This window comes from Ranitomeya imitator, chromosome 1, assembly GCF_032444005.1.
Source record: "Ranitomeya imitator isolate aRanImi1 chromosome 1, aRanImi1.pri, whole genome shotgun sequence".
Lineage (NCBI taxonomy): Eukaryota > Metazoa > Chordata > Amphibia > Anura > Dendrobatidae > Ranitomeya > Ranitomeya imitator.
In genome coordinates this window covers 243,631,980-243,648,004 of record NC_091282.1, presented here as the reverse complement: position 1 = coordinate 243,648,004, position 16,025 = coordinate 243,631,980, and the positions used below count along the sequence as shown (strand labels likewise).

General features: G+C 42.4%; 1 protein-coding gene across 3 annotated transcripts in view; it reads right to left on the bottom strand.

The window, feature by feature from the left end:
- Nucleotides 1-1,143: 1,143 nt before the first annotated feature.
- The window catches only part of TMEM116 (transmembrane protein 116), a 79,560-nt gene continuing 64,678 nt past the window's right edge, over nucleotides 1,144-16,025 (bottom strand). Inside the window, exons 7-11 of one of the 3 annotated variants that reach the window (XM_069754834.1) lie at nucleotides 10,056-10,133; nucleotides 5,697-5,826; nucleotides 5,282-5,423; nucleotides 4,266-4,333; nucleotides 1,144-3,381 (exon numbers count right to left, since the gene is read on the bottom strand). In XM_069754834.1, coding sequence (XP_069610935.1) covers nucleotides 3,184-3,381; nucleotides 4,266-4,333; nucleotides 5,282-5,423; nucleotides 5,697-5,826; nucleotides 10,056-10,133 — 616 coding nt within the window. In that variant the 3' untranslated portion in view covers nucleotides 1,144-3,183. The remainder of the gene's footprint in view (nucleotides 3,382-4,265; nucleotides 4,334-5,281; nucleotides 5,424-5,696; nucleotides 5,827-10,055; nucleotides 10,134-16,025) is intronic. The other 2 variants (XM_069754844.1, XM_069754839.1) reach the window with 2 other exon arrangements.

Here is a 16,025-nt window from a genome sequence, read left to right as displayed (position 1 = left end):
TTGTGTGTCTTTTGGTATTAGTTAATTAATTGATGTTTTTTTGGTGCCAAGTTCTTCAAAACGGCACACAAGGATCATGAATTTGACACAAAATGTAAAATGCTTTTTACTTTTGTCTTTTGCACCAAATTGAAAACTCCCCTAGAAACTTTAGCCTCCTGGAGAAGAATGAGATGCGCCGAAATATGTGACATTTGGTAAAAGTTGCATTTCATGAATATGTCTAAAACATCTGAATAAGCAAAGTTGTTGAGGAAAAATTAAAAAAGGACTTAAAAAAATAACTTAAAAGTGGCACAAAATGTATAGACAATGAGGTGCAAATATTAAAGCCACTAAAAACTAAAAAGGAGCAAATTAACCCAGAAGAGTGGAGAAACTGCAATGATGAATCAGACCCATAATGTTTAGGGGTGGATATATAATAATGTACATAACACATCTCTTAAAGGGTGGTCCGGTCACAATAAATTGCATTCTTAGTGTATGCGTTTCTTAGGTCTTAAAGAGAACCCATCAGCAAGTTTTTGCCCCTACTCTACGTCATTGTGTAAAGCATCTGAAATGTTGGTTAGATCTATACCTTTGTATTATAAGTTTGTTTCCCCATTTTCTAGACATCCATCGGCTAATGTTTATGCAAAAAGGCTCACAAATGCAGGGGGATTGGCCTGTACAGTTCTCTGGCCTCTCTCCATCTTCCTCCTCCGGCCGCTGGCCTCCTGTCTGACTTGGAAGGTCACTCTTCTCTATAATCTGCTCCCCTGCCCAAGATCTCGAACAGGCACCATATTCCCCAGGGATCTCAAAAGAAAAATTGCTGAAAGGTTCCCTTTAAAACAATTTGTAAAACGCATACATCCATCCAATGTTTAGCAGCCAGCCACTTACGCAACAAAAAACTATAAAATTAAAAATGTCTCCATTTGTGAGACTGGAGAGGATTTTTAAAGACAGGTAACTTGCATGATTGATTTCTTTTACATGCACTTTGCAACTTTACACATCTAAAAAGTTGATTCAACCCCTTTAATGAAAACTTAAGGAGTAGAAAACAGGCAAGAAAAAAGGAATGCAATGGATTAGAAAATAATGCATGAGCATGTGGAGAAATCTAGTGCTCCGATAGAAAAGGGAAAACGGTTACACAAAGAAAATACTTTATTTCTTTACAAAATAAAAACAATATAAAACCATGTAATAAAAACAGATTTAACACAAATAAAATGTACTATTACTAACTTTCTATTTAAGAATATGGCTGGGTACCAGTAATATCAACCTGGTACGTGCCGCATCACTTAAAGGGAACCTGTCACCTCCAAAAACGCTATAAACCCCCTGATATAGTGGTAACTCGCAGTAATCTCATGTCTGGGAGTGTTACTGGGACAGCAGATAAAGAGAGAAAGTTTTATTCTCTAGCCGTTCGCTTCCAGTCGTTGGCGCAGTGCCGGGAGCAGTTACAGTCGCCACTCCATATGAGTGTGCTGTAGTCAGTCCCCGGGATTATGGCTGACGGTCTGTTTTGCATAAGCCTGTCAATCAGTGTGCCAGAGGAGCGTCCACAGTGACTGTCAGTCCCCGCACCACTCCAATGACCGTAGGCGAGCGGCTGCAGGAAAGAGAAGCACACGATACCAGTAAGACCACTGAACAGGATTTAAATGTTATTTATTTGCAGATCGCCACTATATCTGCAGGTTAACAGCGTTTCTGGAGGTGGAAGGTCACCTTTAAAGAGTGATATCAATTAGTGCATTTTCATGAACCTTATAAAATGGCTGCAATGTGACATTTTTCTTTCTTAAAGGTATGTTCACACATGGTGGCTATGACGCAATGCAAAGTCTAGAATCTGAAGTAAGGGTATGTGCACACGATGCGGATTTTGCTACGGATCCGCAGCAGTTTCCCATGAGTAAACCTATGGGAGACAAAAAACGCTGTGCACATGCAGCGGAAAAAAACGCGCGGAAACGTAGCGGTTTAAATTCTGCAGCATGTTACTTCTTTCTGCGGATTCTGCAGCGGTTTTTCAACTGCTCCAATAGAAATCCGCAGTTGTAAAACCGCAGTGAAAACCGCAGAAAAACTGCGGTAAATCTGCAATAAATCCGCAGAGGTTTTCCACTGCAGATTTATCAAATCTGCTGCGGAAAAATCCACAGTAGATCAGAATACGTGTGCACATACCCTGAATCCATTAAGAACCTGCATGTAACTCATTGCAGATTTGCTGCTACATGACAGCGGGAGATTTGCACAGGTGAACATACCCTAAATCGGCACACTGCTGCCTGGATCATAGTGCATACAGCAGTGTACGGAGGGTGTGAATAGCAGGTAACCCTGGCTGTCATCTACTCCCAGCAGATCCTGAAATACCTCCTCAGCCAATACTGGTGATGCCATTAATTGTGTATACCTCCACTATGGCTGCAGGGCTCACGCGGAGAGATGCATGCTGCATGCTGAGTGCTCACATTTGTATGTATACATGCTGTGCTGCTTTCTGCACTATTTTAATGTATCTGTCGTACAAAAGAGAAGCGATATGTTGTGATACAACGATCATAATTGATATAAGCAAAACAGACAACAAGAAAGAGCAGCGACTTCACTTCAAATAAATTATTTCCATACCCTTCTTGCAGGAGTTTCTGCAGTTTCCTATTTGTCAGCTTTTTTCCCTTTCACTAGACCCAAAGAACAGATAACATAATACTGCCTCTGTCCATATAACATAGGCGAGTATTTTTACCAATAAATATCTCTGGTGTCACTAAAACTGACACCGGTCACTGGCCTCTCATTGCACTGTGCTATGGAATAGAGTAGACTGTGCCTTTCCTACAAGTTTGTGAAGATTCAACTGCACTTTTCTTTCTATAAATATTATCTTTCATTCATATAAATGGCTTAAAGACCTTAATTCACAAACAACTTCAAGATGTCTTCATAGATTGGCATTGTTGGGGGCATCCGTACGTTCACTGGTTCGATTCTTTGTGGCACATCTTAACCATTACTCCAAGGCATGACTGATCTCCATCCTTCTACCAGAGAAGGCAATCCAATTCATAGAAGGAATCCTTCTTCAGGATTGTGTCACCAGCTAGTATTACATCTATTCCAATGTATTTTATAGAATCCATGGTCCACGATTATTGATATTGGCCATTAAAATGCAGAAACCGTGCGCGGCGCTATGTAGGTGTTAGATGTCTGCATGCTGGCATAAAGATTTTTCTGAGAGCGAAGAAGAGGTGTCTGGGTATCCACATCGCGGCAACTATTCTGTTTCAGGCAGCGAATCATTTGCTGTGTCCATCCATATGCCAGGCTGTTCAGAAATCCTTGGGAAATTGCAGTAAATGCCTGAAAGATGGAAGTTTTAATAGCAAAGTGAGTACACCCCTCAGATTTTTGTAAATATTTTATTATATCTTTTCTTGGGACAACACTGAAGATATGACACGAAGTAAAGTAGTCTGTGTGCAGCTTGTATAACAGTGTAACTTTGGTGCGCCCTCTAAATAACTCAACATGAATGTCTAAACCTCCAGTGACAAAAGTGAGTACACCCCTAAGTGAATATGGCCAAATTGTGATATAATAATAATAAGATATAGTAAAATGTTTATAAAAATGTGAAGGGTGTACTCACTTTTGTTCTATACCGTACATGGGGATCTGATCTGTGTCGTGGCTTCACATGTTGGGACGAGGTTCACACAAGGGAGTTCATACTCGATGTTATTTTATTTCATTTGCATTCAAAAAATTACTTTCTAAGTAACACAAGTTCGGACCTCTACGGGAGGTCCAGCTATCTGGGTTTCAATCACGCTGGACCAAAAGCTTAATTTACATTGCCATATTATTGGTCAATGCGAAAGCACTATCCTTGATTCCAAAAACAACGATGCATTGGTAAGTAAGAGACCCATCGTCCATTACTGCATATCTGTCCATATCTAGTCCATAATATCACAGGTCCTAGGGACCACTGTCATAAAAGACATAAACGGTGTCTAACCAATTAATAAAATGTAGCATACTCTCTAAGAGCAGAGTACTGCCCCTTCTCCCGCTATTCAGTCGTGACGGATCCCATACAATGACAGTGAACAAACATTCTGTGAGCCATAGGGGTTTGATTCATAAAGTATACTGGAAAACTGGTCTTCTTACAGTGAAGAAGCTTCAGTAACTAAAACCGAAAAACCCTTTTATGTTAAAGGTCATTCTTATTAACTCACCTGGATATAACACAATGCTTGGTAGCTACTGTGTATCCCCTTTAAGCTAACAAGGGTCAGTGTGACAACTGTGATTGAAAAAAAGACACATTGATAATTATTATATTTATCTATTTATACATTTTATTCAACAAATACTTCAAATTAATTCTCACATTTGATCCTTTAAGTGTCTAAATCAATGTACGGTAAATATTATATATTACAGAATTGTCTGATAATTTTGGAAAAAAGTACCAAAAATATATAAAAGAAAAGTCATTGCTTTACCAAGTGCCTATATAGGTAAAGAGGAAACTCTTCCGAACCAGATGTTAGGGATGTTTCCCAGATGCAGGAGTTAGGATAAAAAGGATCAGTCAGTGAACATGCCTAATTCTTTGTTCTCATATGGAAAAAACTGCAAGCGGGTGCAGGGAGAATAAAACATAAATTTCTCCCAGTAGCCGCTGCTCCAGTAAGCCGGCTAAACAGGATTGAAATGCTATTTTCCTGCAGATTAACCCTGTATCTGCAGGTAAATAGTGTTTCTGGGTGTCACAGATCCTCTTTAAAGTGGATCTGTCACCATACACACTGCATCCATTATTAACATATATCCACGTCAGAAAGGCTGTAAAATCCTAATAATAATTGAGTACTTTGAATCAAGCTTTAGCTAACATTCTCATTTTAATGATACAGGCAAACTTAAAAAGCCATTTTCACAATGTTTTTAAAGTAAGTATAAAAGGCTCAAAAATTCATGATATCTAAAAGATCTATTCAATAATGCACGCAGTCTGAACTGTAAAATCTGGCGACAGATCCTTTTAAGTGAAAACTGTTAAAACAATCTCTCTTAACCCTTTGATGAATTATCCCAGTGCTACAAATGTTCTACAACATTATTATACTGTCAGTATCAGACTATGACTAAAATGGTGTCTGTTCCAATATGAAGTCAGTTTTCACTGTCAGAAAAACCCTTAAATGTAACACTGCTGAAATACAGGACTTGTGACTAGCACACTGACCTGGTAAGCTACAGAAAAGAAAGATGGACGGAAACAGTAGGAAGCTATGCCTGGTAGCAGTGATGACGGCCCAATGGTCTTGTTCTGGTCTTGAGTCTTTTTGATACATTTTGAACAATCGACAGGAGTATGCTACTATTGCCTAGAAAGAGATGAAATGTACAGGTTATGGCAGGGATGAATGCAGCGTCACACCAGTTAAAGCATTATTGATCATTGGAAAGATGGATAAACCAGCTGAAGTGCCCGCAAAGTATTAGGCCAGTGTCCAAAGATACTAGTGATCACGGGACACACTGCACTTCTTTCACACCCCAGTCTTGAGGAAGCGTGTGCTGGAGTACATTCCTGTCGTAATTTATGCCAATTTTGTGACATTTTTAGGCCATCTTTGTGTTATGTTGTAATTACTTACCAAAATGCATAAGGTTGCAAGGCAGAACGAGGTCATGAAGACAGATGTGGTATAGGTGTGTAAGACCGCACAGTCATCATATCTGTGAGTGTTGTCTGTAACCTGGGATCCAATGTTCAGCACCAAACAGCTGTGAGAAACATGGAGAAAAGTCAGCAGAGAACATAGCGTGCGATGTAGGTGACAAACACTGTTTATAAGTGCCTGACTTCCATCATACGGATGCATGCACTACATATATCTTTTAGGGAACATTTAATGATATTATATGGGAGGTCTACAACAATAAAGGAGTAAAGCGTGAATATAATAGGTCAAATATAGATCTAAAATATGCTTCACAGTGGATATGTTTTTCTATTACAGAAACCAAATTATCCTAATTGCATTAGAGAGCCATAAAATACAAGTTAGATAATAACATTCTGGCTGCCAGCATCCACCACCAGGGGGAGCACACTGCATACAGGATTCTACAGCTCCTGTGGAACTAAGTGTAAAGGTACCGTCACACATAACGATATCGTTAACGATATCGTTGCTTTTTGTGACGTAGCAACGATATCGTTAAGGAAATCGTTATGTGTGACAGCGACCAACGATCAGGCCCCTGCTGGGAGATCGTTGGTCGCTGAGGAAAGTCCAGAACTTTATTTCGTCGCTGGACTTCCCGCTGACATCGCTGGATCGGCGTGTGTGACACCGATCCAGCGATGTCTTCACTGGTAACCAGGGTAAACATCGGGTTACTAAGCGCAGGGCCGCGCTTAGTAACCCGATGATTACCCTGGTTACCAGCGTAAGCGTTAAAAAAAACAAACACTACATACTTACCTTCAGCTGTCTGTCCCCAGCGCTCTGCTTCTCTGCACTCCTCCTGCATCCTGTGTCAGCGCCGGCCAGCCGGAAAGCACAGCGGTGACGTCACCACTCTGCTTTCCGGCTGACCGGCGCTGACAGTGCAGAGAAAAGCAGAGCGCCAGAGGACAGTCAGCTGAAGGTAAGTATGTAGTGTTTGTTTTTTTTAACGTTTACGCTGGTAACCATGGTAAACATCGGGTTACTAAGCGCGGCCCTGCACTTAGTAACCCGATGTTTACCCTGGTTACCGGGGACCTCGAGATCGTTGGTCGTTGGAGAGCTGTCTGTGTGACAGCTCTCCAGCGACCAAACAGCGACGCTGCAGCGATCGACATCGTTGTCGGTATCGCTGCAGCGTCGCTTAGTGTGATGGTACCCTAAGGGTATGTGTCCACGTTCAGGCTTGCTTCAGGATTTGGTCAGGATTTTATGCAAGTAAAATCCTGACCAAATCTGCACCTGAGGTCACTGGCAGGTCACCTGCGTTGTTCTTGCGTGTTTTGCTCATTGTAACAACAGGCTGCGTTCTGAAAAAACGTGCCACATGTGCTTTTTCGCGGCTTTGCCGCATCCGTTTTTTCCTGCATAGTGGAGACGGGATTTCATGAAATCCCCTCCACTATACTGTAACATCTGGACGCTGCGTTTTTGACGCTGCGGCAAAATGAAGCGTCAAAAACGCACATGGAAACATACCCTTAGGTATCTGTCATCTGATTCATTCTGCCCAAACTGAGAAGCACGAATCAGAGCCAGTCTGCACGGATGTAGCCAGGTTTATGCTCTCTGAAATGCAAGTCTTTCCTTATAGGATCTTATAACTATAATTGATATGCTGAAGTATTTCAGAAAAAAAATATACCCGACATCAATCACGCAGCCAGGATTTGATTTATATTCTATCCTTGGTTTGGGCAGCACAAATCAGATGACAGGTTCCTTTTTACTGGTTAGTATGTAATATGCCATGCTTGATAACAGCTGCATGAAGACACAACTCTATTATTCACTTCCACAGTTTTTTACCCTTTTGTTAAAATTGTTTTACTGTATATATTATTATTTTTATTGTATTTTGAGGTCCCCTTAGGAGACATAAACCTGCCATCATCTGATCACTAATATTAACAGTATTCCTGAATATATTGCAAAAATGACAATCTCCTATGAACACCACGAATGGGCTGACTTTTGTAATAGCACCATCATGACAGGCACGGGTTTCTTCAGCAGACCCCTGGATATCAAGCCCGGTTAGAACAGCTCCCCTGCAGTTGTCAAAGGCAGATTATGGCTGAGTAAAGCCTCATTCAGATGTCTGTCATCAGTATTTTAGGATCCAATTTTTATCACCAGTGTTTTCTCTGTGTCAGCTTTCACCATCAGTTTCGGCAGTGATTTTCCACTTATGAAAAAACACATAAATGAATTACAGAGCTTCACCTATTCATTGCAATGTTAATCATAGCCTGCACTGATGCAATCCGTCTACTTCCAGGGCTTTCCCGCATACATAGAATTAATTGTACAGTAAATTTTCATTGGTGACGCCCATAAACAATGGACATGTCATCGTGGTTTTTTGCAGACATGGGGTCAGCAAAAAACAGACATGTGAACAGCCACATAGACTATAATGGGTATGTGTCCTATCTGTGAGACATGAAGAGAAAACGTACGTATAAAATGGACGTCTGAATGAAGTCTAGCACAGCTATCATCTGCTGGGCGGGGAACTGAGCCCACATCAAAGAGGGGGACACAACGTAATATTACATCATATATTGGGAAACGGTTAAAGGGAACCGGCAGCATTGTGCAGAGTCATCTACAGACAGTGTCAGGTCGGTACAGTTATACTGATTAAAATGACACCTTGGTCGATGAAATCAGCCTTGTGGTAATTTTTTTTTAATCTTTACTTTCAGAAATAAAATAAAAAAATGCTTCTGCAGGCAGGTGCCAGCCGTGACACCTGCGCTGAAGCATAATCGCATGTTTAGTGCCCAGTTAATAACTATTCTTGATGCTATTGAGCAAGTAAAAAAAAAATCAATTTAAACATGGCACCTGCTGCGCCTGCACAGTAGCAGCTTTTTGTGTGTATAGAGATCCGATAGCTGCTATTGCACAGGCACCAGCGACGTCATCTTGCTGGAGAAGAAAACAAAAATTTCCTCCTCCAAGATGGTGCCGCCCGCGCCTGCACACTAGCAGCTCACGGAGATTGCCTGCCTGCAGAAGCATTTTTTCTTCTTACTTCAGTATGTACAGATATTCATTATGTAAACTAGGGGGCAGGTCAGTGAGGGATCAGTGACCTGTCAGCAGTCTGCATTACGAATATCTAATCAGAGCACCACATTAAGACCCCCACTGGCTGCCCTGGAGCACGAGCATATCATTAACTCAAAACTGAAAATAACGATTAAACAACCACAAGATGAATTTCATCAACCAATGTATCATTGTAATCAGTATAACAGCGCCGACCTGACACTGTGTGTAGCTTAGGCTACTTTCACACTTCCTTTTTTTGAATCCGTCACAATGCGTCGGCACGACGTATCGACGGATGCAACGCATCCAGTACTTCAACGGATCCGCTACACGGTTCCGTCGGAAAAAGTGGATCCGTTGCATCAGTTTTGTCCATTTTTACCATCCGTTTTTTGATGGATCCGTTTTCCATGCCTAAAAATGAGAGTCTCTCAAATGTGATTGGCTCCTGGAAAATAGGGAAACCAATATATTGACTGGCTGGCTGTCTTCAGGCTGGCAGGAGTCTTGCTGGCACATTTGGGGGTGACTCCCCAGGCCAGGTTTATATAGATTTGGGGCCTGTCTGGCCAATTGGACACAAATTCCTGATTCTGAGCATGCTCAGAGTAAAAAAAAAACGGATTCCAGCGCTGGATTCCGTCATACGACGTGTCACGACGGATCCTGCGTCCATAGGCTTCCATTATAGTTAACGACGTATGCCGCAGGATCCGTCTCGACACGTTTTCCCGATGCAGACAAAAAACGATACATTAAACGTTTTTTCCAGATGACGGTCCGCCAAAACACGACGGATCCGTCGCACGACAGATGTGACGTGTGGCCATCCGTCGCTAATACAAGTCTATGGGAAACAAACGGATCCTGCGGGCACATTTGCAGGATCCATTTTTTTCCCAAAACGACGCATTGCAACGGATCTGGAAAGACGGAAGTGTGAAAGAAGCCTAAGGCTACTTTCACACTAGCTTCGGTACGGGGCCGTCGCGGATGCAGTTTTACAATGCATCCGCTGCCCCATTATAAGGTCCGGGGAGGAGGGGGTGGAGTTCCAGCCACGCATGTGCAGTCGGAAATGGCAAATCCTATTTAAATAAAGATTGTTATATTTGTTCTATATACGCATCTTTTCTTATATGCTGTCATCCTTAGCTAAGTATTATTTTTTTAAAATATTTCTGTATTATTTTATAGAAACTAGCTAATAGGTATTACCTGTGGCTTCTGTTCCCGTAGCATTCCTTCATGTTCCCATAATAAAATACAGGAAAGATGAATAAAACAGGAATTACACTAAAACAGAATGATACCATTAGATATATAGTGAAATACAGTTGTATAGAATAGCTAATCATTAACAGAATGTACTTTATTGAAAGTAATATTTTGTGTTATCAGTTCTTTATTTAGCACAATGTACCCCTGATAAAGCCCCATCACTAAACTAAAAGGCTATGTGCACACGTCAGGATTTCTTGCAGAAATTTCCTGAAAAAAAAAAGGACATTCTCTGCAAGAAATCCGCATGCGTTTTTTTTTCCGCATTTTTTTTTTTTTTGCAGATTTTTTGTGTTTTTTTCCGCAGGTTCCCAATGCAATAATATAGTGGGAAATCCACCAAAAATCCGCAAAATTAATGAACATGCTGCGCTATTTACCGCAATGCATTTTTTTTTTCGCTGAAAAAAAGCAACATATGCACAAAAATTGCGGAATGCATAATAATTGATGGGATGCATATGTATGCGTTTTTAAGTGTTTTATCGCGTTTTTATAGCAAAAAAATGCAAAAAATCCGGAACGTGTGTACACAGCCATATACTGCCGCACATCTACTGGTAAGCATTTAGTTTTCCAGCCGCACCCCTACAGGGAAAATTACACGTTACATATTGTCTATTCAAATCAATAGGTTGTCTATGTAATCCAGAGAAAGAAAAACTCTTTGTAATGTTTCTGAATGATGAGGATCTTGAGAAGGATACCCCCCTCTATTAGCTCCAAATGAGTGAAAGGGAATTGCCTCTAATTGAAAAATCCCTTTAATCTTTAAACATATGTGTCCTTTTAAAGAACTTGCCTTGGTGAAATGTGGGTCAACACATCTGTGATCCAAAAGAGGGTCATGAACAGATCAAAGTAAAATCAAAAAAACTTTTGGCATGCAGTCTGATTTACAGAACACGGGACCAAGCAAAACTAAAGCAATGGGCAGCAAAGCTGGACATTCGGGTCCATGTACTATCCTGCCCCAGTTTAGTTTCTGGAGGTCTAAACATTTACATTCACGGCCAAAAGTGTTGGCACCCTTGAAATTGTTCTATAAAATGAAGTATTTCTCCCAGGAAATTATTGCATTACATGTTATGTTATACACATGTTTATTTCCTTTGTGTGTATTGTAACACCAAAAAAAAACGGCAAATTGGACAAAATTTCACACAAAATCTTAAAAATGGCAGGACAAATTTGTTGGTACTCTCCACTTAATATTTGGTTGCACACCCTATGGAATAAATAACTGCAATCAATCGTTTTCTATAATCATGAACAATCTTCTTACACCTCTCAGCTGGAATTCTAGACCATTCTTCTTTTGCAAACTGCTCCAGGTCTCTCATTTTTGAAGGGTGCCTTCTCCCAACAGCAATTTGGAGATCTCTCCTCAGGTATTCAATGAGATTTAGGTCCGGACTCATTGCTGACCACTTCAGAACTCTCCAGCACTTTGTTTCCATCCATTTCTAGGTGCTTCTTGAAGTATGCTTAGAGTCATTGTCCTGCTTTCTGACACTGCACACTACATTGCAACCCAAAATCCTTTGGTAATCTTCCCATTCATGCACACAGTCAAGGCATCTTGTGCCAGAGGGAGCAAAACAACCCCAAAATATATTTGAACCTCCACCATATTTGACTGTAGGTACTATGTTCTTTTCTTTGTTGGTGATTTTCCGGAAGGATTTTGGCTTACATACATTTTGGCAAACTGCACTCTAGTCTAGTCTTTTATGTCTCTGTGTCAGCTAGTTCGTGCTGACACTGATTTGCCCTGAGCCTACAGGACAGCTTGAATTTCTTTGGAACTTGATTGGGGCTGCTTATCCACAATCTGAACTATTCTGTATTGCAACTGTTCAGCAATTTTTCTCTGCCATCCACGTCCAGGGCCATAGATTGTAAACTTCCTGATTATGTTGTGCACCGTGGACAAAGGAACATCAAGATATCTGGAGATGAACTTGTAACCTTGAGATTATTGATATTTTTCAACAATTTGGGTTCTCAAGTCCTCAGACAGTTCTCTTTCTGTTCTCAATGCTTAGTATGGCACACACAGACACGCAATGCAAAGATTTAGTCAACTTCTTTAACTTCTCCCCTTTTTATCTGGTTTTAGGTGTAATTTTCATATTTCCCATAACTAGTGTTGAGCGATACCTTCCGATATCAAGAAGTATCAGTATCGGATTGGATCGGCCGATATTCAAAAAATATCGGATATCGCCGATACCGATACTAATGCAAGTCAATGGGACACAAATATCGGAATGTAAATAAGCCCTTTCTGTCCTTCTACATCCTGTTCCGGAGAGGGGAAGAGTGTGGGTGGTGCGTGGGCGGACACTGTGCGTGTCTGTGTGTGCGGGCGGGGTCTGTGCGGGCCTGCCGGGGATCTGTACGGGCGTCTTGGGAGTCTCTGTGGGCTGCCGGGGCTCTGTGCGTGCCTGCCGGGGATCTGTACGGGGGTCTCGGGGGTCTGTGTGTGCCTGCCGGGGCTCTGTGCGTGCCTGCCGGGGCTCTGTGCGGGCTTCCCGAGGCACTGTGCGGGCTTGCCGGGGCTCTGTGCGGGCTTGTCGGGGCTCTGTGCGGCTTGCCGGGGCTCTGTGCCGGCTTGCCGGGGATCTGTGAGGCTTGCCGAGGCTCTGTGTGGCTTGCCGGGGCTCTGTGCTGCTTGCCGGGGGTCTGTGCGGGCTGCCGTGGCTCTGTGCGGGCATCGTCCGATGGGACTACATGTCCCATCGGACGATGTCTGCAACAGTGACAGTGATTGACACATTAGCCAATGATGGGAGAGTAGTAGTCCCATCATCCGGCTAATGTGTTGAATCTAAAAAAAAAAAAAATTACATACATACTACGTACAATACATTCATACATTACATACAATACATACATACAGTACATATAACATAGAGTACATACTCAACAGTACTGAACACAATGACTGGAGGAAGGTATCCTTCCGCACTGTATTCCTCCACCGCTGTAAAAAAAATAGTCCCTAGTCTCACTTTTGGCATTGCTGTATGAGAAATTTTCCCACGCAGCAATTGCCATAAAGTGAGACTTTGAACTATAGTAACATCTCAGTGATGCACTGCAGGAGCCATTGTCTCCTGTCAGTGTGTCACTGAGGGTCCTATAGAGCAGTGACATCACCCGATGTCACTGTTCTATAGGGGAGATCGTCGTGGGACACTCGTTATTAATGGGACTACGGCGGACAGGTAGTATACGGTTTATTATTTTACGTTTTTTGCAGGCGCTGAAGTATGGTAAGTATGGTTAAATGAAGAATATGAAAATACTTTTTTCCTAATGTGTGCGTGTTTTATTAAACCTTTATTACTATTGGATTAATAATGGATAGGCGTCTTATTGACGCCTCTCCATTATTAACCCGGCTTAATGTCACCTTACAATAGCAAGGTGACATTAACCCCTTATTACCCCATATCCCACCACTACACGGGAGTGGGAAGAGAGGGTCTAAGTGTCAGAATTTCTGGAGCGGCTGCGGACTGGTATTTGTAGCCGGGGGGGGGGGGGGGGTGAGGCAATATCCATGGCCCCTCTCTAGGCTATGAAATCAGCCAGCAGCTGTCTGCGTAGCCTTTCTGGCCATAAAATATAGGGGGACCCCACGTCATTTTTTTGGGGGGTCCCCCTATTTTAATAGCCAGTAAAGGCTACGCAGACAGCTGCGGGCTGATATTCATAGCAGGCTACAAATATTGGCCCCTGGCCGTCGGCTTTCCCCCACTGGCGCAGAAAATTGCGCGGGAGCCCATGCCGTTTTTTCCGCGTTTTTTTTTTAAATTGAACGCTCATTAAGGCTACTTTCAAACTTGCGTCGGTACGAGTCCATCACAATGTGTCAGGCCGACGTACCGACGCACGTTGTGAAATTTGTGCATGACGTGGCAGCGGATGCAGTTTTTCAACGCATCCGCTGCCCATTCTGAAGTCCGTGAAGGAGGGGGCGGAGTTTCGGTGGCGCATGCACGGTAGAAAATGGCGGATGCGACGGACAAAAAAACGCTCACTTGAACGTTTTTCGTGCCGACGGTCGCTAATACAAGTCTATGGGTAAAAAACACGTCCTGCAAGCACATTTACAGAATCCGTTTTTTTCTGCCGGATCTGTTTTTTTCTCATAGAGTTGTATTAGTGCCGGATTGCGCCTGATGGCCACACGTTTCATCGATTTTTTGCCGAATCCGTCAAAAAAGCTGTTTCCGCCGGACGGAAAACACATACAGAGGAACGGTTTTTCTGTCCGGCGAAAAAACGCACAGCGATGGATCCGGCAAAAAACGGATGAAACTGAGATGTGAAATGATGAATCCAGCCTCTGAATCCGTTTTTTCATGCATGTTTCCATTCAAATCATGCACATTTTCCGTTTATTTATTTATTTCCAAAAACTGCATCAAAACCGCGCAAAAACGGCACCAAAGACTGCATTGAAACCTGCATCAAAACCTGCACCAAAAACTGCATCAAAACTGCATCAAAAACTACACCAAAAACTGCATCTAAAACTGCACCAAAAACTGCATCCGCTGCCACGTCGTGCACAAATTTCACATCGTGCGTCGGTACGTCGGCCCGACGCATAGCGACGGACTCGTACCGACGCAAGTGTGAAAGTAGCCTTCATGAGCGTTGAATTAAAAAAAAAAAACGGTGTGGGCTCCCGCGCAATTTTCTGCGCCAGAGGGGGAAAGCCGACGGCCGGAGGCCGATATTTGTAGCCTGCTATGAATATGAGCCCTCAGCTGTCTGCGTAGCCTTTACTGGCTACTAAAATAGGGGGACCCCCCAAAAAATTACGTAGGGTCCCCCTATATTTTATAGCCAGAAAGGCTACGCAGACAGCTGCGGGCTGATTTCATAGCCTAGAGAGGGGCCATGGATATTGCCCCCCCCGGCTACAAATACCAGTCAGCAGCCGCCCCAGAAATGTAAGATGTAAGATGCGCCAATTCCGGCACTTAGCTCCTCTCTTCCCACTCCCGTGTAGCGGTGGAATATGGGATAATAAGGGGTTAATGTCACCTTGATATTGTAAGGTGACATTAAGCCGGGTTAATAATGGAGAGGTGTCAATAAGACGCCTATCCATTATTAATCCAATAGTAATAAAGGGAAACACACACATTAGGAAAAAAGTATTTTAATATTCTTCATTTAACTATACTTCCCATACTTCAGCGCCTGCAAAAAAATGTAAAATAATAAACCGTATACTACCTGTCCGCCGTAGTCTCACTTTATGGCAATTGCTGCGTGGGAAAATTTCTTATACAGCAATGCCAAAAGTGAGGCTAGGGACTATTTTTTTACAGCGATGGAGGAATACAGTGTGGAAGGATACCTTCCTCCCGTCATTGGATTCCTGGAGCCCCTAAAGCTGATGCTGCCGTTCTCCACGGGAGATCGTCGTGGGACACTCGTGGATTTCTGCGGACAGGGAGTATATTGGTTGTTTGTTATTTTAATATTTTTTACAGGCGACACTGGCTTCAGGGATCAAAATGACAAGCAATGGTGAGTATGTACTCCATGTTATATGTACTGTATGTCTATGTATGTATTGTATGTAATATATGAACGTATTGTATGTAGTATGTATGTAGTATGGATGTACATAGTATGTACGTAATATATACGTAGTTGTTATGACCTGGTGGTAAGGACAATAATGGACCTGGTGGTTAAGAGCACACGGAATGACCTGATAGTTACAAATAATATAGGACGAGCTCTGAGACGTGGGAACGCTGCTGACCGCAATCCGTAATCCTATCACACACACTAGAAATAGCCGTGGATTGCTCCTAACGCTGTTATGATAAGGTAATTCAGTACCACAATGGACATAGAGGTCAGAGCACA